At 46.8% G+C, this 19,991-nt stretch overlaps 2 protein-coding genes across 8 annotated transcripts in view; one reads left to right on the forward strand and one right to left on the reverse strand.

The window, feature by feature from the left end:
* Positions 1–191, reverse strand: part of ZMYM3 (zinc finger MYM-type containing 3) — a 32,292-nt gene extending 32,101 nt beyond the window's left edge. Inside the window, exon 1 of one of the 2 annotated variants that reach the window (XM_015626365.2) lies at positions 107–191. The gene's annotated coding sequence lies outside the window, so the exon portion shown is untranslated. The remainder of the gene's footprint in view (positions 1–106) is intronic. The other variant, XM_015626366.3, reaches the window with a different exon arrangement.
* Positions 87–19,598, forward strand: NONO (non-POU domain containing octamer binding). Of its 6 annotated transcripts, none has more exons than XM_015626372.2 (11): positions 87–184; positions 1,724–1,892; positions 4,426–4,646; positions 5,632–5,933; positions 7,987–8,082; positions 13,365–13,561; positions 14,338–14,422; positions 15,445–15,547; positions 16,880–16,922; positions 17,259–17,368; positions 18,567–18,709. In XM_015626372.2, exons 2-11 carry the CDS (start codon positions 1,733–1,735, stop codon positions 18,702–18,704), a joined length of 1,455 nt encoding a protein of 484 aa, XP_015481858.1. In that variant the 5' UTR covers positions 87–184; positions 1,724–1,732; the 3' UTR covers positions 18,705–18,709. The 6 variants fall into 6 exon arrangements, with proteins under 6 accessions (XP_015481858.1, XP_015481859.1, XP_015481854.1 ...); XM_015626373.3 differs by having other exon boundaries at positions 89–184; positions 1,724–1,847; XM_015626368.3 differs by lacking the exon at positions 87–184 and adding an exon at positions 1,412–1,560 and having other exon boundaries at positions 18,567–19,598.
* Positions 19,599–19,991: the final 393 nt, after the last annotated feature.

Genomic DNA, 19,991 nt, shown 5'->3' on the forward strand with positions numbered 1-19,991 from the left:
CCCCGCTCCCCGCCCCCCCCTTAACCCTCTCGCTGCCACCTCTCTCGGCCCCAGCCCCGCTGCCGTCCCGGGGGGTCCGGTCCGGCCGCGCCGCCACGGCCTCTACCTGCACGCGGGGGGACCCACCCGGCCGAGCCCGGGCGCCACCACCGCCTCCCCGAAGCTGGAGCGTCTCCCCGGGGCGGTGAGTGACAGCGCGACCGGGCGGGGCTTCCGCGGGGGCCCGGGACGCGGCACCGCCCCCGGGAGGGACCGCCTGAGCCAGCGCCCCCCATTCCCGGCAGCGCCTTCACCCGGGATCCCCTCCCGTGCCGGGGCTGCGCTCCCGCAGCACCGCGCATAGCCCTGGGTGCCCTTCCCCAGCCATGACAGCGCCCTCCGGCCTCGCCGCCTGCGGCACCCCTACCCCTTCCCGCTTCCATCCGTGCCCCCCGCGCTGCTCCGCCCCACCAGGCTTGCCGCCCCCCGCTCGCCGGGGCTCCCCTGCCGGCGGGCCCCGGGCCCCCTCCATCTCAGCGGGGCGGCATCAGCTCTTGACCGCCCCACTCCACTGGGGGGCTCTCCTATCGTTCCCGCCCCCGGGAACCTGCGGTTTCCCAGAGTGCGGGCACACTGGGGTGCCGGGGCTGGGGGAAGGCTGGAGGCCCGGGGACACAGCCGGGAGCGGGCACTCCGCAAGGGCTGTGAGCCGCCCGGGGCTCCCGCGGCCGGAGAGCGGGTTGGTCGCGGCAGCGCGGCACCTGCCCCCGTGAGGCGGCGGGAAGAGGGAGAGTTTATTGCAAGGCGGTGAAACGAAACCAGCCCGAGGCAGAATACGACCGCGGTCCCGGAGCGCCCAGTGCGTTCCCAGGGGTAGGGCGCGGAGGGGGGGACCCTTCTTCCGAACCGAGCCACCTCCTTCCCCGCAGCGGGGAACGACGGGAACGGGGTCCGGACGACATGGGGCAACCTGCGGCTGGACGCGGCAAGGAGCAGGCACGGGGCTGGAGGAGACTGGATCGGCACACGCCGGCTCCCCGGCACTGCCCGGGCTCCACTGGCCGGGGTGGAGAGGGCAAGCCGGGAACCGCCCCGGTGCCATCCCGGGCGCACGTCGGGGGCGCGGCGGGGCGGCACGCGCTCGGCGCCGCCGCTGGCCCTTTAAAAGCGCGCGGCCCCCGCGCGCTCGCACCGCGCCTGCGCGTCGCGCGCGGGGCGGCTCGCGGCGCTCCCTTTGTCCCCCGCTCGCCTCTCACCCAAGCTTGGTGCCCACCGCAGTGATTGGCAGCGCGCTCCGCCGCTCCGGTGGCCAATGGGATCTGCATACAGCCAGCTGGTCCCGCCCCTTCACGGCGACCGCTGTGATTGACGATGGGCTTGGCCAGTTAGCGGCGCGGTGGCGGACGCGGGGTGGCCAATAGGAGCTCAGGGAGAGGGGCGCCGTGTTAGGCTGCGCGAGTTCCGGCCGCGCGCTCTCCTCTCAGGGCCGCCGCGGTCCCGGTGTCCGTGTCCGTCCCGGTGTCTGTGTCCGGGGCTAGTGCCTGTTCCGGTGTCCGTGTCCCCGTCCGGTGTTGCCGCCAGGTGAGGTCGCGGGGCCGGTAGGGTCGCGGCTTGGCCCTGCTCCGTCGCCGCCGGGGCCCGGCGCGGCCTGCGCGGCCCGCCCCGCCTCTGCACGCGGGGCCGGCGGGAGTCACCCGGGCCCGAGCTTCGGGCCGCTTCCCGACCGTGCGTGTGTTGCTTTTAGGTGGGGAAGATGCAGGGCAACAAGGGGTTCAACATGGAGAAGCAGAACCACGCTCCGCGCAAGCAGCACCAGCAGCACCCGCCGCCGTCCATCCCCGCGAACGGGCAGCAGGCCAACAGCCAGAGTGAGTCCCGGGCCCGCCGCGGGGGCCCGCCCGGCCCCACTCTGGGTAGGCGCTGAGCGACCGCTTCGGTGCAGCGGGAAACCTCGGGTTAGCTGCGGCCCTCGGGAGTGCAACAGGTCTCGGCAGGAACAAAAGGAACCCAGTTTTCCAAGTTAAAACAATAAATCCTTAGATTCCCAAGCAGGCTGCAGCATCTCCTGCTATATCAGTTCTTTTCCCTTATTGGAAGGCACGGTTTTATTTTGGTTTTGCTCAGTCCACTCGAAGGTAAACGCGACTCGTGTTGCGTTTGTTCGTAAATTTTTTTGTGTTCGTAAGTTTTTTGCGTTCCAAAAACCAGGGCAGCGATATAGAGGTTCTGTCTTTGTCTCAAAATCTCAGGAAAAAAAACAGCGTTTGGAAGTCAGTGTGTTCTTGACAGTGTGTAAGCGTTGCAAATATATCAAGCTCTGTCTTTCATTGTCTGGTTCCTGTTTTTTCCCCGGGCATATCACATGGCTTCTCAATACAGGTTTTCTTAGGAAACTAGAAACTTAAGAATCTCGGCTGCGAGAGCAATTCCTAAATTGTACAGAAGTAAGTTTGCTCTCGGTGAAGATTATGTTGTAGTGAGAACATTGTTACAGCGATCTGCAGGCACCCCTTAGGGCTAAATTTTTTTACAATGAGGACCCAGGAGATATCCAGCTTTACTTAGTATTTAATGGCAGTTGACATTGATGAAAGCCGTTCTACTCCAGCGGGTTTCCGGGTTTTCCTGGTCTGTGTGGACTGGCGCTCCAGAGCGCTGCTTGTGAACTGGGACAGGATGTGTTAATGGCTTCAGGGGCCAGAACTGATCTAACCTGATAGTTTAGAAGTAAGGTGGCGAGACATCCCCGTTAACATTTGGGGGGGGGGGAGTTGCTTTAGTTTTATTAGATGTGGATTATTTTTTTTTTTTAAGTTCGGGCACTTTGGCTTTTGAAAACAGAAACGTGTAGAAGTCACCCGTGCAGTTTGTGTGATTCCTCCGAGTGGGGTTTTTTGTATCAAAGATACTGGCTTGGTAAAAACCCTGCACGTTTTTGTTAAGTGGATGAGTTGAACAGACTATTTATCAGTTCCCAGACAATAACAGACAAGGGTGGCAGAGCAGCAGTTTCCAGTCAGGTTGAAAACAATAACAGTACAGCTGTACTGGGGAATTCCCACAGGGATCGGCTTGTAGGAGTGACTGTGTCTCACTCCTTTGCATGGATCTCCTGAGGCAGAACAGAGTGGTATTCTGTGTACCGCTGAGTGTAACTCTGTTCCAAGTACCTTCTGTTGTATCCACAGGCTTTGTAATTGATCCCCAAATACTCGTGGTAATGCTGTGAACAAGGCAAAATATTTCACTCCTTCACCTTTGCTGTGTGAAGTAAATAATTTACTCCCACTGCTTTTCTCCGGGCACACTCTGTCTGGTTATTTAGTGTTAGCCATGGAGGTGTGCTTACTCCTATCAAAAGGTTATCCTTCCAGTGTCTTGAATTTGTCGTTGCATGGACAGTCTTTCTCATTTAGTGCCCGGCTTTCTAGCTGGAATCAAGTAATTTATGTTCACAGTTTACTTCATATGTGTGACCATGACTTGTGTCCTCTGCAAAGCAAAGGATTTGCTTTCTGTGCCCTGTGTGATGAATTTTCATGTGTTGAAGAAAACAGGGCAGAGGATGATAAAGTGATGCTAAATGCATCCTTGTGCCCAGCACATAACAAAGCTTTCAGGATCATGCTGGACTCTTGCTGACTTAAGGGTTAAAGATTGTATATGCCTGTGGGAATTTGAGAATGTTACTGTTTGCATTTATTTCTAATGGAAATATTTTTACCTTGGGCTTGATCTCCAAGGTATTTTTCAACTTTAAAAATCCCTTCTAGAATAACTTACTTAGTACAGATTTATTTTTTTTAATTAAACTTGTAATTTTTCTGAGGTCTCGCCTATACGGCTGGTTTTTGGGGTGGGTTTTTTTTTATTATTTTTTATTTTGGGGTTGGTATTGTTCCCCACTATTTCAGCCTTCTCTTCAGCTTGGAAACCCATACTCTGGAACCCATCTCATAGAATGACAGCTATCTGACATGTTATCTGGCTGAAAAAAATTTCTTCTTATTTTCATATTTTTCTAGATATCTGGAATTGTTTTGGTGTGTTTTTGAGTGAAAAATCTGTTTTCTGACTAAACCGTGGCTTTTCTGTAATTATTTGTGTTGTAATAGCAAAATCCTGTGTTGTGACTACAGTTGATTTTTTTTTGTGGGCCAGTTATCTTGACCAGGTCTCAAAAAGTTTGAGTGAAACATCTCATGTTATTTCAAGCTGCAGTGTGTTGTCTTCTTCAGTTCTAGATTGTCATTCACTGGTGTTAATGAGCACTGAGGTTCAGTTTTCTTAAAAAAAAATTATGGGACCATTTTGAAATAAAATCCCCCTGTTGCTGGAGAGATGGCTGGAGAGGTGTAGGACCAAAATGAACGGGTTACCTGTATTATCCTGTGTCTCTGTGGTCACTGTGATGAAACCTAATAAAATTTATCCCCCCAACTGTAGAGCAGCTGTGTACCTTATTCCCCTCAGATGAAGGCCTGACTATTGACCTGAAGAATTTCCGGAAACCCGGTGAAAAGACCTTCACCCAAAGAAGCCGCCTCTTTGTGGGGAATCTGCCCCCAGATATTACAGAGGAAGAGATGAGAAAGTTGTTTGAGAAGTATGGCAAGGCAGGGGAAGTCTTCATACACAAGGACAAAGGCTTTGGTTTTATCAGGCTGGTGAGTGACTTGGCATCTTTGGGGAGTTTTTGTGGTGATGGCTCACACTGGAGCAATATTGCTAATTGAAAGTAGTAGATGTTCAGATGTCTTGCTGATTAAACCTGCTGATGATCTTAGTAACCTGGAATATGGGATTAGCTTTGAAGTGGTTTGTCTAGAGCTTGTTACGCACAGAAACATGAGTTTAGGCAGCTTGTGGCAGGAGTTATGAGATCGGATAAATTTATTCTGAAATCGGCTTTTAGAAAGCAGAAAAAAACCCACATGAATGTGATGTTATTATAGATAAAGTGAACTTCTCTGTTTCTGGAATATGGAATTCTGATGGGCATAGTTTGTCTTGCAGTATTTCTGGTGTGATTAGTGTTCTTGAGGCAGGGAATCTCTAGATGATCATATTGAAGTGTGTCTGGAAGGGAAGTAGCTACCACCATAGAGTGGTTCTCAGATTTCTGTGGCTCATGCACCACCTTTCTGAAAGCCCTGAGGTGAGTGGGTGAGGTTCCCACACCCATGTCTGGGCAATTTTCATGTAGTGTAGCTGCTTGGTAGTGACTTAAATTATTGGAAAGGTGGGAAAGAGGCATAGAAGGTCTTTCATGGATTGTCATATTATCAGCATTTCCTTATCAGACTTGGTTAATTGATGAATCTTGTTTTTTAAATGTATGGTTTTTAAAAGAAGGTGCTTTGTAGCCTTAATATAATTACGTATGATGATGACAATTTCATTGTTTGCTTAATTTGTACTAGCTGTTGGACTAAACTTACGGTATTTGTTATATATTTCTCACTCTCCCCACCCCCAAACTTTGGCTGTTCAGTCATTCATAAGGAATAGCTGTGTTTTTTTTGGCACACTTCTTAGCAAGCTGTGGGAGAATCATTTATTTCTCTCAGAAATACTTGTTACAGAGAAATAAGCTTCTGTTTAATCCCGTGCCTTAGTGGGAGTTCTAATGATGGCTGTTTCTGTCTGCAGGAAACTCGCACTCTGGCAGAGATTGCCAAGGTGGAACTGGACAACATGCCTCTCCGCGGGAAGCAGCTCCGAGTGCGCTTTGCCTGCCACAGCGCCTCGCTGACAGTCAGGAATCTGCCTCAGTTTGTGTCCAATGAGCTCCTGGAGGAAGCCTTTTCAGTGTTTGGCCAGGTGGAGAGGGCTGTGGTTATTGTGGATGACAGAGGACGATCCTCTGGGAAAGGCATTGTGGAGTTCTCAGGGAAGCCTGCTGCTAGGAAAGCGCTGGATAGATGTAGTGATGGGTCTTTCCTGCTAACTACGTAAGTGTGGATGGAGAGAGGTGCTCTGCTGGCATGTGCAGGTTGGGTGGCATTGGCTGGTGAATGTTGGTTCTTAACACCACAGTGGGACAGATGGAGTGTGAGGTGGTAGGGAATTGGCCTGGGGAAAATTTATTTAGCTTTGTTCCAACAAGAGACAGTCTGTGCTGAAGCTCAGTTCTGAACACTTTCTTCTGGGAAGCTGCTAGTGGGGTAAGTGCATAAAACTGGTACATAAACTATCTCCATAAAACAACCTTAGGGCAATTAAAGCAGCCTTTAAAAGCAGAAGCTATTTCAGAGACCATCTGTATAACTTGCCTGGAAACGAAGTGCAGGTATTTTAATTGTACACTCTGGGTCACTAAAGGGGAGAGAGTCTTGGGATGGGATTCCACTTGTAGCCTGCACTGCTGTGGTGGAATGCCACTATGGGCATGGAGAGATAGATTGATATCTGCTCAGATAGATTGGATTGTTTGGAGTTTTCACCATTATAAACTGTTTTATCTGTGCTTAAGTGTAATAAGGCAGAAAAGCACGTTCTTTTATAATTACATGAACTTGCTCAAGCAAATGACCAATTCCAGTTGCATTCCACAAAGCAGTTTGTTGCCCTGTTAAGAGGGAGCCATTTCTGATCTTTTGAAAAAAATTACTCTATTTTGTATTACATTTCTAGAATTTGTGACTAGAACACTTCCTGAAATGGGGCTATATTGCTCATTTTTAAAGTAGTTTTTTAAGTTTTATGCTTCTCACCTCCTGTGGATCAGCAGTAGCACAACTGTACACAAGCACATTCAGTTTCAGAAAACAGGTTTTGCTTATTTCATTTTTAATACCTCTTTTTCTCCTTGACACTCCTTGAGGATAACCAGCATAGTGCGTAGTGCTCTACAGGAGGATTACTGTTAGGGAGCTTTTGCTGATTCAGAAGTCTATACCTGAAATAACCATGAAAACAGATTTTTAAAAGTGATCATGCAAAACTAATCACTATCAGTGCATAACTAAGGTTAACATTCAGTCTCTTTATAGCTATCAGTATACTAGGTTCTGATATTTAAGACAACAAATGAGTCTGTTTCTTTCTAATTATGGTTTGGTTTTGATTAAACTTTTTCTGGTTTGTCCTAGTTCAAGACAGGAAAGCTAGATAAACTGTTTGAAAATGGTTCATGTTAGAAAATGAGATTTTTAATAGTGGAATATGTCACATCAGAGTGAAAAGCTGTATTATGGATCATCAGCTGAGGAAAGGGATTTTAGCCTTCCATATCCTCCCTTTCTGCTGAAGCCTGTGTACCCATAGCTGCTTGGCACAACAGGATCATCTCTCTTCGTTTCCCCAGCCCTGGCACATGGGACTGAGGTGCTCATGGGAAGCTGGGGTGCTGCTTTGTGCTGAGGATGAGCAGTGCCAGTGCTGTGGTGGAGAGCTGATTCAGAGACCAGGTCAATACTTGCTTCTGCATGCGGAAGCCAGGAAGACACAAACACACATCTGCAGTGTCTGTTGTGAAGTGCACCAGTGGATTCCCAGGGGGTGGAAATTCAGACAGGGGCCCAGTGAACCTTCTTAGAGCACTGTTGCCAGGCAACAGTAGCACATGGTGGCCTCACCAGGAGGGTATGACTGGATGGTATAGCCTGCAGCCTCCAGTGAGGAGTGATGTAGTGACTCTTTGCTTTAGACAGCCATAAAAAGGCACAGATGGACTTGTGCCACTCTAGAGACAAGACTTCACACTGCATAGATCCTGCTGGAGCATGTCAGGATTCTAGTTAAGCTATTAATTTGAATCAAGTAACTACAGATATTCTTTCAGTACAGTTCTGGTTTGGATTAAACAAGAATTTTGATTAACAGTTACACTCCTGCTATAGAAAAAAAAAGAGCGTTCAAAGTGATTTCTGATTTTACTTTGGTTGAGATCCCCAGCTGCTCTGAGTTTCTTTGAGCAGTGCTAGAAGCAGTGTAAGTTGTGCTTTCCAAAACTGCAGGCTTGTTATTGAATTTTCTTGAAAACACCTCACTTTTTCTCTACAGATTCCCTCGCCCTGTCACTGTGGAGCCCATGGATCAGTATGATGATGAGGAGGGTCTACCAGAGAAACTAGTCATCAAAAACCAGCAATATCACAAGTATGTGCCTGATATGTAACAGTAGACAAGAGTGCCTGTGGGCTAGCACCTCAGTCTTGAAAGGGTGGCTCATCAGGTCCTCCTTTTTTTCCATAAATGTGACCTGACTTGGGAAGGAGAATTGCATTCACTATTCTCTTGCCATGATTGGCTGAAAGAAAACAGTGACTTTGAATCCACACTGTTGGATAAGACTGGCAGCCTTTGCATACTTTGTATAAGTCCATTTCAGTTGTTGGAATAAAAAATTGGGTAAATTTGAGATAACACAGATGACATAAGATTCCCTGAGAAGTATTACAGAAAGTCTATGTAGGAAACACTTGAACCCACAACAGAAATTTAAGGAATTATGTGACTAGCATTAGGAGATTGTAGAGCTATCCAGGTATGAGACCAGAGTCTTAGAAGGCTTCCCAGTATAGGTAGGAATCCTGTGATCTGAGTAGTTGGCGTTAGCAAACCATTTGAGCTCATGAGTTTTCCAAGTAAGGAAGATAAGAGCTTTAGGAGGTGGAATTAGTAAATAGTACTGTGTCTTAGTTTGAAAAGACAGGTGTTTGCTAAGGAAGGCAGGAGCCTCAGTTGAAATGGAGCAAATGCAACCCCTCTCCCACCCATCCAAATTATTATAATTTTGAGCTCAAGGGGATTTTAGGCAAAGATATGGGAATAGGAATAACAGTTCTTTACTAGGAAAATTAAAAAAAAATAAATACAGTAGTTCAAAATAAAACACTGACAGAGTCAGAATATTGCTTGAAGAACACTTGCTCTACGTGGTGTCAGTGGCATGGTGGGTAGCAGGAGCCTTTCCTTTAAACATCCACCCCAGCACCGGTAGTCGGGGTGCCAGGAGGAGTTGTGCTTCTGTGCCGGTCACCTCTGAGGTGGTTTGAACTCCTTCATAGGTGGCCAAGATTTCCTTCTCTGTGGGAGTATAGTTGGCTTCAGACCCTCTGTAACTTCAGCTCCAGAATCTCAGTGGTCAGCCTTGAGTCTCCTCAGGCACCTTCTGCCAAAGGCTCTAGGATTAGCCATTGTTTCTGCCTGAAGAGTAGAGCACATTCCTCATCTTGGGTCTTGTCCTAAATGGGCCATGGGCTACTGGATGAGCAATCTCCTGCTTGATATGGGCAAAGGCTTGTTGCTGTTCAGGGCCCCAGTCGAAATTGTTCTTTTTGCAGGTAATCAGGTAGAGAGGGCTCATGATCTTTCTGTACTCAGGAATGTGCATCCTCCAAAAATCTATGGCACCTAGGAAAGCTTGTGTTTCCTTCTTGCTGGTCAGTGGAGACATTGCATCTTATTGACGACCTCAGTGGGAATCTGACACCATCCATCTTGCCACTTTGCCCCCAGGAACTGGATTTCTCAGGCAGGTCACTTGTTTTTGCTCTTTTTGATGGTGAAGCCAGCTTCTAGGAGAAACTGGATGATCTTCTCTCCTTTCTAAAATAGTTCTGTTGCTGTGTTTTCTCACACAATGATGTCATTGATGTATTGCAGATGTTCTGGAGATTCACCCTTTTCCAGTGCAGCCTGGATCAGTTTATGGCAGATGGTGGGGCTGTGTTTGTACCCCTGGGGCAGTTGGTTCTAGGTGTACTGCACGCCCCTTCCAGGTGAAAGCAAATTGAGGCCTGCATTCTGCTGCCAGAGGAATGGAGAAAAATGCATTAGCAATGTCAATAGTGGCGTAGCACTTCGCTGCCTTGGACTCCAGCTCGTACTGGAGCTCCAGCATGTCCGGCACAGCAGCGCTCAGAGGTGGAGTCACTTCATTCAATGCACGATAGTCTACAGTCAGTCTCTATTCTCTGTCAGACTTGTGCACAGGCCATATGGGACTGTTGGAGGGTGAATGGGCCTTACTGGCCACCCCTTGGCTTTCCAGATCACGGATCACCTTGCAGACGGGGATCACAGCATCTTGATCCGTTCAGTACTGCTGGTGGTGTACCATTGAGGTGGCAATTGGTACTCGCTGTTCTTCCACCTTCAGGAGTTCTACTGCAGATGGGTTCTCTGATAGTTCAGGCAAGGTGTTCAATTGCTTAATGTCCTCTGCCTCCACAGCAGCTATTCCAAAAGCCCACCTGAGTCCCTTTGGGCCTTTGTAATAGCCATTCCAAAAGAAGTTATGCCCAGAATACATGGGGCCTCTGGGCCAGTCACAATGGGATGTTTCTGCCACTCTTTCCCAGTCAGGCTCCCCTCGGCTTACACCAGTTAATTGCTGTGATCCCCCTGTCACCCCAGCAATGGAAACAGGTTCTGCTCCCACATGTCCTGATGATACACTGTGCACCAGTGTCAACTAAAGCTTCGTATTTTTGTGGCTCTGATGTGCCAGGCCATCGGATCCACACCGTCCAAAAGACCCGGTTTTCCTGTGCCTCTTCTTGGTTAGAGGCAGGGCCCCTCTAAGCCTGGTTATCATTTCCTTCTTGGGCACACACACTAGAGGTTCCTTCAAGGGGATTCAATAGATTCACCTCCCTCCTATAATACCTGGCAGCTTGGTCATGTGAGGCTGAGGCTACCTTTGCTCTAGTGGAACTCCTTTGGTTAGGGTTTCCCTTCTTGAGCTGACACACACGTGCTGCCAGGGTAGAAGGGGGTTTCCCATCCCAGTTTCCCATGTCTTCCCTATGGTTGCACAGAAAGAACCACAGATCAGCTCATGGGGTGTACCCTCTCTCTCTAGCTGGGGGACATTGGGCTCAGACTTTGCAGCTTGTGACTTGCACTGGTGCCGTATGGGAACTGTTCTTCCTCTCCTTCTCCCTCATTGATCACAGCAGAGACATGAGCCTCATGACATTGGGCCATTGATCATACTCTCGTCATTTCTAAGCTTCTTGGCAACAGCACCCACTGTTTCCCAGTTGTCCTTGGCATTAATCACTGCAATGAAGGTGGTATGTTGAGATGACCCTAGATTTGCCAGATTCCACAACATCTGCCCAGTGCACCTGAGTTTTTCGGGGTCATTATCATGCTGTTCACCCCTCTCAGAAAGGATCTCCAATACCACCACTTCTCTCATCTGTTGGATCCCTTCCTCAAGGGTCTTCCAGCGCATTCTATGATGGTGTTCCTCCATTCTCTCTCTGTGGACAAACCTCTTTCTTAGACTCAGTAAAAGCCACTCCCAGAGGAAGAGGGGCCCTGGCTCCCTTACAAATACTTGATCTACTTCTAGGTGAATGGTCCCAGATTCCTTTCCTCACCACTATCCGGTTGCACACCTGTACCCATAAGGTCCCAGACCCGAAGTAACCCGGTTGTATAAGCCTCACCCCCACCTCACAATGTCTTTTTGAAGATTACAGAGACTCGTACACATCAGGGACTCGGTGATGATCTCAACCTCTGGCTCCCCTGTGGGTTGTGAGCACCGTTGTTTCCACTTATTGTTAACTGGGTGCACTGGTTTGATCTTAGACTACTTTGTTTCCACAGGGTTTACTGCTGTTGGCTGTGACTGGCCTTGCAGTTTTAGTTGGAACCTAGACAGTTGTAACATCTGTGGGTTCCACTGCTGCACCATCAGACTCTCCCTCTTCGAGGCAGGGAGAGGGTTTCCCATCAGCTGGGGAAATGCACTCCTTCAGCATCTGGCCCATCTCAATTATCTCCTTCACCAGAGCCCCTGCTCAGTCAGGGTGGTTCATTTCTGAGGTGGGCTGTGGGGCAGGGTCAGGCTCTGGAGCAGCATCCCTGTTCTCTATGGTAGATATCAGGGTGGTTATACAAGTCAATCTCCCCTTACCTTAATGCTAAACAGAACAGATATGTCAGCAGTAGCAGCCACTGTATGATATCATTAGCATTTAGAGAAGATTTGAACTCTTTGAAAACTGGTGGGGTAGACCCAAATAGCTGGGTGAAAGGTTGGGAGGAAATTTCCCCTGGTGTCATTTCCTCTCACTAGGTACCATTATTAAAGTAACCCCAAAAACATGCAGTTAATATCTGATAGCTCTGAATCCATGTGCCTGCCTTCCAGAGGAAGTTAAAAATCTATTAATTTCTCACCTTAATAACCCATAAAGCAAATTGGGTAACAGCCACAGTAGCCTTAGTTATAGGATCCATGTTTAGATAAGGGCCTGCAAATGGGAGAAATATAGTAATGACCACATGCCACCCAAACCCAGGGTAAGCTAGACCACATGATGCCACCTAACGAGGTTTCTACATCCAGTACACAAAAAATTAGATTACTCAAGAACTGTTACTCCTTGTTTCACCCTTTTTCTCTTGATGCCCTTGAGCCCCAAAATCTGTCTTGGTTTGAAAAGACAGGTGCCTGCTAAGGAAGGCAGGAGCCTCCCTTGAAATGGAAAAAATAGAACCCCCACCTCCTCTCAAATTATTGTAATTTTGAAATCAGGGGGCTTTTAGGCAAAGAAATGAGAATAAGAATTGCAGTTCTTTACCAGGAAAATTAAAATAAGAATGCAGTACTGCAAAAATACCACTGACAGAGTCAGAATACAACTCGACACCCTGTTGGATGTTGGTAGCAGTCCCATTTAATGGTGGCTGCAGTCCTCCTGGAGAACCAGACGTTGTGTTGAAGCATTGATCCTGTAGAAGGGTGTAGTTTTCCTCTGAAGGTTCATTGTTGGTGTAGATGGATCTGGTCTTCCTCTGGGAATCCAGTGGAGAATGCCTGACTGTGGTGTTCCAAACCTCAGGTTATATCCAGTTAGGAATGCTTGGCTCCTCCCCCTGGGTGGAGCATCTCCCAGTGGGATGATGTCATTTTATCAGTCATGCAGTGAGACTCAGTGGCCCATTAACAGAGGATATTCCTCTGGAGGGAGGATGGGTGGTGGAAGAGATAAAGAAGACTGCCCCACCTGGTTTTAACAGATGGTAATAGAATACATACTTTTGGTTACATCTTGTATTGCAACCTAAAGCATCCTGTTCTACAGCTGCAGAGTTAAAATAACATGCACATTTGGGCAGTGTTTGTTTCTGGAATGCGTTTGTCCATAAGATGTGCAGCAGGAGCAAAGGCTGTTGTTTTCAAGGATATTTCCTTGAAAAGTACCCAGAATCTCTTGGTGTCTGATGAAAGCAGTGTCATTGTTACGGAGAAGGACAGCTTCCATGGAGGAATAAGATAGTGCCTGAGGAGCAGACCAGCAGGTGTTTCAGTCACAATTAACTGTTAAAAGCACCTGCTATTGCATTTGACACACAGTTTTCTTGGTTCCTCCTTGCTCTCCTGTAGCATTCACCAGCTCTTCATTGTTTGACAGGGAGCGTGAGCAGCCTCCTCGGTTTGCACAGCCTGGCAGCTTTGAATATGAATATGCCATGCGTTGGAAGGCTTTGATAGAAATGGAGAAGCAGCAGCAGGAACAAGTAGACCGCAACATCAAGGAAGCTCGAGAGAAGCTGGAAATGGAAATGGAAGCAGCTCGCCATGAGCACCAAGTGATGCTTATGCGGCAAGGTATCAGTCAGATAAATACAGGATGGGAGCAGGGCCCTGCACCATCTAGGACTGGGTAGCTCAGTAGACTTGCTAGAGACCACTGAAAGGGTGCTGTGGTGATTGCTTGTCTTGCAACCAAGAATGGTAGCAGCAAATAAGTGGAATTGTAGAATCGTTTAGGTGCAAAAGATCAACAAGTCCAACCACTGACCTCCTTTCAGGTACTTGAAGAGCAGTAGAGTCTCCTTGAGCCTTTTCTCCAGGCTGAGCCCCCCCCAGCTCCCTCTGCTGCTCCTCATGTGACTTGTGTTCCAGACCCTTCTCACCTCTGTTCCCTTTGCTGGACATGCTCCAGCCCCTCAGTGTCTTTCTTGTGGTGAGGGTCCTGGAGCTGGACACAGGATTTGAGGAGTGACCTCACCAGTGCCCAGTCAGGGGTCAGTCACTGTCCTGGTCCTGCTGGCCACACCATGGCTGGGATAGGCCAGGTCCCAGTGGCCTTTTGCCCACCTGGGCACACCTGGCTGATGTTCAGCTGCTGTTGACCAGCCCAGGGCCTTTCCCACCAGACACTTTTCAGCCCCTCTGCCCAGCCTGGAGCTGCAGGGGGTTGTTGTGAACCAAGGGCAGGACCTGGCACCGAATTTTGTTTGACCTAACATGGAGAGATGCTACTTTATTAGTGAAGACACTGTTTCCTTTTTCTCTTCTGTGTTGCAGTTCTAGTTCAGGAATTCCTAAGAGGTGGCATGGGAAATAAGTCTGATTGTGTTTTTTACTGCTGTCTTACACAGATTTAATGAGACGCCAGGAGGAGCTGAGGAGAATGGAGGAATTGCATAACCAAGAAGTACAAAAACGTAAACAATTGGAACTCAGGTAAGGGGACAGGTTGTGAAATGCTGTGAATCCATAGCAGAATAAAACACCTCCTCACTGCACCTAATATTTCATTGTGACAGTTCAATTACTGCCTAAAGTGTGGCTGTTACTTTGGCCTTTTTTTGTTCATAGGGAAGAGTGTACACTTGGTTTAAGATGGAAGGGTTAGGAGTTTCTTCCATTGATTAGTATTTGCTTGTTCACATTTCTGTGTCTCAGTTAAGCTCCTTTATGAGGCAGATAGAAAAACCAGAATCTCTGCTGTGATTTAGCAGCTTCAGTGCTGCAGATTGGGAAAACCCATTCCAGCATCTCTGGTTTTATTTGAGGGGTAACTTAGTCTCAGAGATTTCTCTCTCCATTGTAGCACTTCCTTGTCTTGGGGTCATTTTGAGAAGCTCCAGGAAGATTACCAGTCTATTTGTAATAGAAGGGGCTTGAGAACTGTCAAGCTTGATGCATGATACTGCACATAGTCAGCATGCATTTGGAAGCTGCTGTGTACATAGGGTTGGAAAATATTTCTAAGATCAGTGAGTTCAGCTGTAAATATAACACTGCCAAGCCACCATGTCCCTAAGCATCATATCTGTGCATCTTTTAAACCCTTCCAGGGATAGTGACTCCACCACATTCTAGGCAGCCTATGCCAATGCTTAGTAACCCTTTTGGGGAAGAAATTTCCCCTGATACCAAATCTAAATTTGCCCTGGTGCAACTTGGGGCTGTTTTCTCTTGTCCTGTCACTTGTTACCTGGGAGAAGAGACTGACTCCCACCTGGCTTCACCCTCTTGTCAGGCAGTTGTAGAGAGAGTGATAATGTCCTCCTTGAACCTCCTTTTCTCCAGGCTGAGCCCCTCCAGCTCTTTCAGCTGCTCCTCATGAGACACACACACACACAAATGTTTTTTTTTAAATGAGCTCCTCAAAACTGGAAGTTTGAAGTGTTAGCACTGCAGCACAGTGATGCAGGTGGTTGGTGTTTGTTGTGCTGAGCATCCTTGGGCTTTGTTTACAGGCAAGAAGAGGAACGCAGGCGCCGTGAGGAGGAAATGAGAAGGCAGCAAGAAGAGATGATGAGACGCCAGCAGGAAGGCTTTAAAGGGAATTTTGCTGATGCAGTACGAGTGCTTCTACATTTCCATTACATCTGTACACTCACAGTAGATTTTTCCTTTCCACAGCACAGCTTTCTTTGAATTTTCAACTTGGTTGGAGGACTGAACATCAATGGTGCATTCTACCCTAAATTATTGACTCCCTCCAATCTTAATACATCTTAGTCTGGAAACTATAAATCCCCCAGTTCTGTTACACTGCTCTTCATGTAGGACCCTCTGTAGCTGTCTTGCTGTACAGAAAATTGTATGCTGACTAATTCTATTCTAACAGCAGCACACACTGTCCTGAAGCACTGCAGCAGAACCCTGTTATATGACTGGCAATATCCCTAGCTTGCAGTCTGTCTAAATCATGATAAAATGATCCCAACTGGAGACATTGCTGTGGGCATGGTTTGCTTGTACTTCACAGTCAGTTGGTCAAGTATTTTTTTGTAGTGTAACCTGGTGGTAACCTGCATTTTAATAACAGTATCTCTGGTTCTATAGAGAAGTGCCTTACAATTTGTTTCCAGTCCCAGCCACTTTCTATTGTGGAGGCAGCTGTAGGGCTGTTCAGGTGGTGTAGTGGCATTGATGCAGCTGGGGGTAAGTGTTTAATGCTTACTAGTGAAACTTGGCCCCTAGGCAAAATAGCTAAATATGTGTCAAACCAAAGGGCCAAGAGCATGGCTGAGCCAAATATGGGAATATTCTCCTTGTGCAGTAGATGTCCTGATTCCTACAAATAATACTGACTTGATACGATAAATAATGCCACTGAGACTACAGGTGAAGTGAAAGTTGTCTTCACTTACCACTGTGAAAAAAGTAGTGCCCTTGCTGAAGTGAGGAGGTGCTCCTGGTTTTGCAGTGACAGAAATCTGTGATGGGTGCTTCTTCTGATGCTTGATTAATAAAAGAGAAATTGAGCTCACTAAATGGTATTTTAATGCCAGTGACCCAGTACTGTGTCTTTATGTGAGCTTGCTTTCCTTTCAACAGGAAAAGCTTCTTAGCGATGCTGAGGGAGTAGCAAAACTAATTCGATCTAATGTGTTACTACTGCTCAGCACATCTTTCCATCAAGATGTCTTTGCTAAAGTCTGCATGTGCAGCTTTGCTGCTGGATGTTTTATTATAATTCTGAAAAACAATCTTTTATGAGATACTTAAAATAAGACCTGTTCATTCAGCAGCTATCATGTGAAGGTTGCTCCTGCCTTTGAAATTGAGCCTGGGAATTACTTTTCTACACATTGTTCAGTAGTAAATCCTCAGAACTCATCAAATTTGTATAATTACATTTTTTAAAGCATGGTTATCAGTTGAAATGAGTGTCTGTCTTTCCAGAGGGAGCCACCAGACATGCGAATGGGACAGATGGGTATGGGAGGTAAGAGTATTCTTTATTCCTGTGCATGTTCATTTCCTCTCTTACAAAATCTGCACTTTTTTTTTTTTATTCAGCAGTCTCATTTTATTGGCTTCTTACTTAGATACTCAGTCAAAGTGATTTCCCAGGGTAGTAAGAGGAAGTATTCATGTGACAGGAAACACAACATGCTGTAAAGCAAGATCAGTTGGTCTTGACACAATAGTGCAAAGCTGGTTAATAGGCTGGGACTCTGTCCCTCCCTGGAACAGTGTTTTGTGGCTCTGGGGTGATGAGCAGACCCCAGTCCCTGTGTGTATGTGTGCACCAGTACTATTCCTCAGTTTTCTTTTCCAGGTACCATTGGCATGAACAATAGAGGAGCTATGGGTGGTACCAATGTCCCAGCTCCTGCACCTCCTGCTGCTGGTCCTGGAGCTATGATTCCTGATGGAGCCATGGGAATGGTAGTATATCTCCATCTGCTTTTTTGTGCACACCTTTAAAATGCAGATTATACTGTACATAAAGATTTATACAGCTTCAAAGAAGCTGAAGTTGAAGCTTCTTTGTCTACCTGAACCTATTGCTTCACTCCTGCTGAAATCTTTAGAAGTTAGTCTTGCCTTGGTAGTAGCTGATAATTTTCAGGAGGTTGAGCTAAGTCTCATAACTGCTTCATTTACTTCCAAGAGAGCTAGTGCTAAAATGCTTGTTAGAAAGATCTTAGAAATAATATATGGTTATTTTTAAATGACCTAATGGGAAGCACTGTGTTAAATTGAGAGGTTTTTGAGAGTAAATTCTTGCAAGCATAAAGCCAAGGTTGCAGGAGTGTTCTGTTCATCACCAGTACTGAAAAGTTATCTCCTATTCTCAGGCCAGAATGAGTTCAGCCAATTTTCTTAGGGGGTCAAGAGCAAAGAATCAGTGGAGTTGTTGCTTATTTATTTGACTTTTTAAAATTTTTGCATTTGATTTAGTTTTAAGTTCTACTGAAGGCTTTTGCAATAGACTGTCTTGTGTGGCATTTTTCATTCCTCTCTGTCACACAGAGGATTGGTCTTCCCACAGTATAAGCACTTCCAGTCACCCGCAGAAACAGCAGCAGTCATAGTAAAGTATTGAAAGTTTATCTTCCTTCAGTGTTTTTTTATGAACTGGTCTAATAGACAGTTTTCTTGCAAACATGGTTCCTGCTGTGTCATGACTGCTATGACACAGATTTTTATTTTTTTTTTATCTTAAAGAGCATTTTAATTTATCTAAACGCTTTTTAACCTAAGTGGTAGGGACAGCAAAGCAGCTGGGAATGTGCAGGGAATGTGCACTACACATGGAAATTAAGGGAAAAGATGAAGGCAGGAGTGAAAGGGAAGGTGAGTTCAGATGGCTCACCTGCTCCACAGCCCTGGTCTGTGAAGTGGTGCACACAGTCCCAGTATGCCTGAGTGCAGGTTGTGTGGGGAAAGGGACTTTGTTCTGCAGTGGTTCTGTCAGCCCAGCTTTGGGACTGTGGGGATGTTTTTGGTGGGGGTGAAGGTTTGCAGCGAGGTCAGCTGCAATTGTGGAATCCTGGTAGAATTCAGATCAACTCAAATGGCTTTTAACTGCCCTTTGTTCTTCCTTGTTTTCTGTGTCTTCTGCACTTGTCCTTGTTCCAAGACTCCACCACCACCTCCAGACCGCTTCGGCCAGGGTGGAGCCATGGAAGGCCTTGGAGCGATGGGAGGGAACCCACCTGCCTTCAACAGAGGAAACCCAGGGGGGGATTTTGGCCCCAACAAGCGTCGCAGATACTAACAGGATTAAGCTATCCCCTGTACACGCCCCAAAGAAAGAAATCTTGGCAGGCCACACAGGGTTCAACCTGGGGGGGAGGGGGACATTCTAAAGATAGTTAATTAGGGCCTGTTTTGGTAAAGCCACTCTAGGACAAGGGGAGTGCATTCTTACTGGTAAAGGTTTTAGAAAATTTCATGTGGTGCATTCCTAATTTCAAAGTGAAAAGTGGATTCTGGGAGGCTGCCGTGGTTCAGTAATGGTAAAATCTGGCAAGGACCCTAATGCCTTGACCATTCCAGGTTACCTGTTTGCAGCTGATATCATGAGACTAAATTAGATAAAATTTCAGTATGTCTTGGCATTTTTTTAGTGTAGTGTACGTTGCTTAAGAGCACAGGGGAGTCTCTGGAGAACTAGGGCAGCATTTGGGTATTTTGCAGCTCCCATGATTTTGTAAATTTATATAGCTCCAAATGATCTGTCATGTAATAAATTGGGGGAGATTTTGTTTCTTTTTCTTTTTTTTTTTTTTTTTTCCCTCCTAACTTGTTAGTTACTCTTTTTACCTGGACCATTTGTTTCTTTGAAGTAGTTGACAGTCGTGCAGCCTGAATGGCTGGGAGGTTCTTGTTTGGATGGATTTTTTTGATAACGTGTTGTATCTCTTTATTTTTACTGGTAGTAAAGTACAATCTATTGGATAAAGATACTGTATCTCATGCTGAAGATTTAACTGAAAAAAATGTTTGTATAATCCTAACCTTGCCTGTCTTTTGTGTAGAAGTACTACAAGATTTTTCATTTAGTGTAAGATGTTTGAACACAAACTGTAATTGTCCCACTAAAAAGTTTGAGTTTGTCTGAGGAATGTTACAGGAATGCATTATTAAAGTGGATTTTAAGCCTTTTTTATCTGGTGTCTTGTCTCTTCTGTTTTTTTAGTACAAATGTTTACACATGGATTGAATTTAATGAAGCTTCAGGTTATGGCATGAAAGTTGTTCTTGCATAGCTTTGTACAGAGGGTGTTCAACCCCTGAGAATTTTTTATAACAGTTTTCCTTCTCACAGAACGAGTTTTATTTGTGGTGGAACATGACCTTCAACTTCAGCAGTTTAGAATGCAGGAGGGGAGCTGCTGACATACCTGGGATGTGTCTGTTGTGGTTGCAGAGAGTTGAGATGAAAGACTTGTCCATGTGTCGCTGGGACCTGGAGCTCAATTCCTTTCTCAGGTGCAGAGTACAGCGTGTCTCTGCTCTGTGCTGCAGTTTCCTCTGGCTGGGACATCCCCAGAACTCCTGT

Source organism: Parus major, chromosome 4A, assembly GCF_001522545.3.
Source record: "Parus major isolate Abel chromosome 4A, Parus_major1.1, whole genome shotgun sequence".
In the NCBI taxonomy this organism is placed as follows: Eukaryota; Metazoa; Chordata; class Aves; order Passeriformes; family Paridae; genus Parus; species Parus major.

What these genes read in the sequence shown, in the direction of transcription:
- NONO (XM_015626372.2), top strand. Translation starts at nt 1,733, where the DNA reads ATGCAGGGCAACAAGGGGTTCAACATGGAGAAGCAGAACCACGCTCCG. An exon ending in GGGTCTTTCCTGCTAACTAC is followed by an intron (nt 5,934 to 7,986) that starts GTAAGTGTGGAT and finishes TTTTCTCTACAG; the next exon opens with ATTCCCTCGCCCTGTCACTG. An exon ending in AAAAACCAGCAATATCACAA is followed by an intron (nt 8,083 to 13,364) that starts GTATGTGCCTGA and finishes ATTGTTTGACAG; the next exon opens with GGAGCGTGAGCAGCCTCCTC.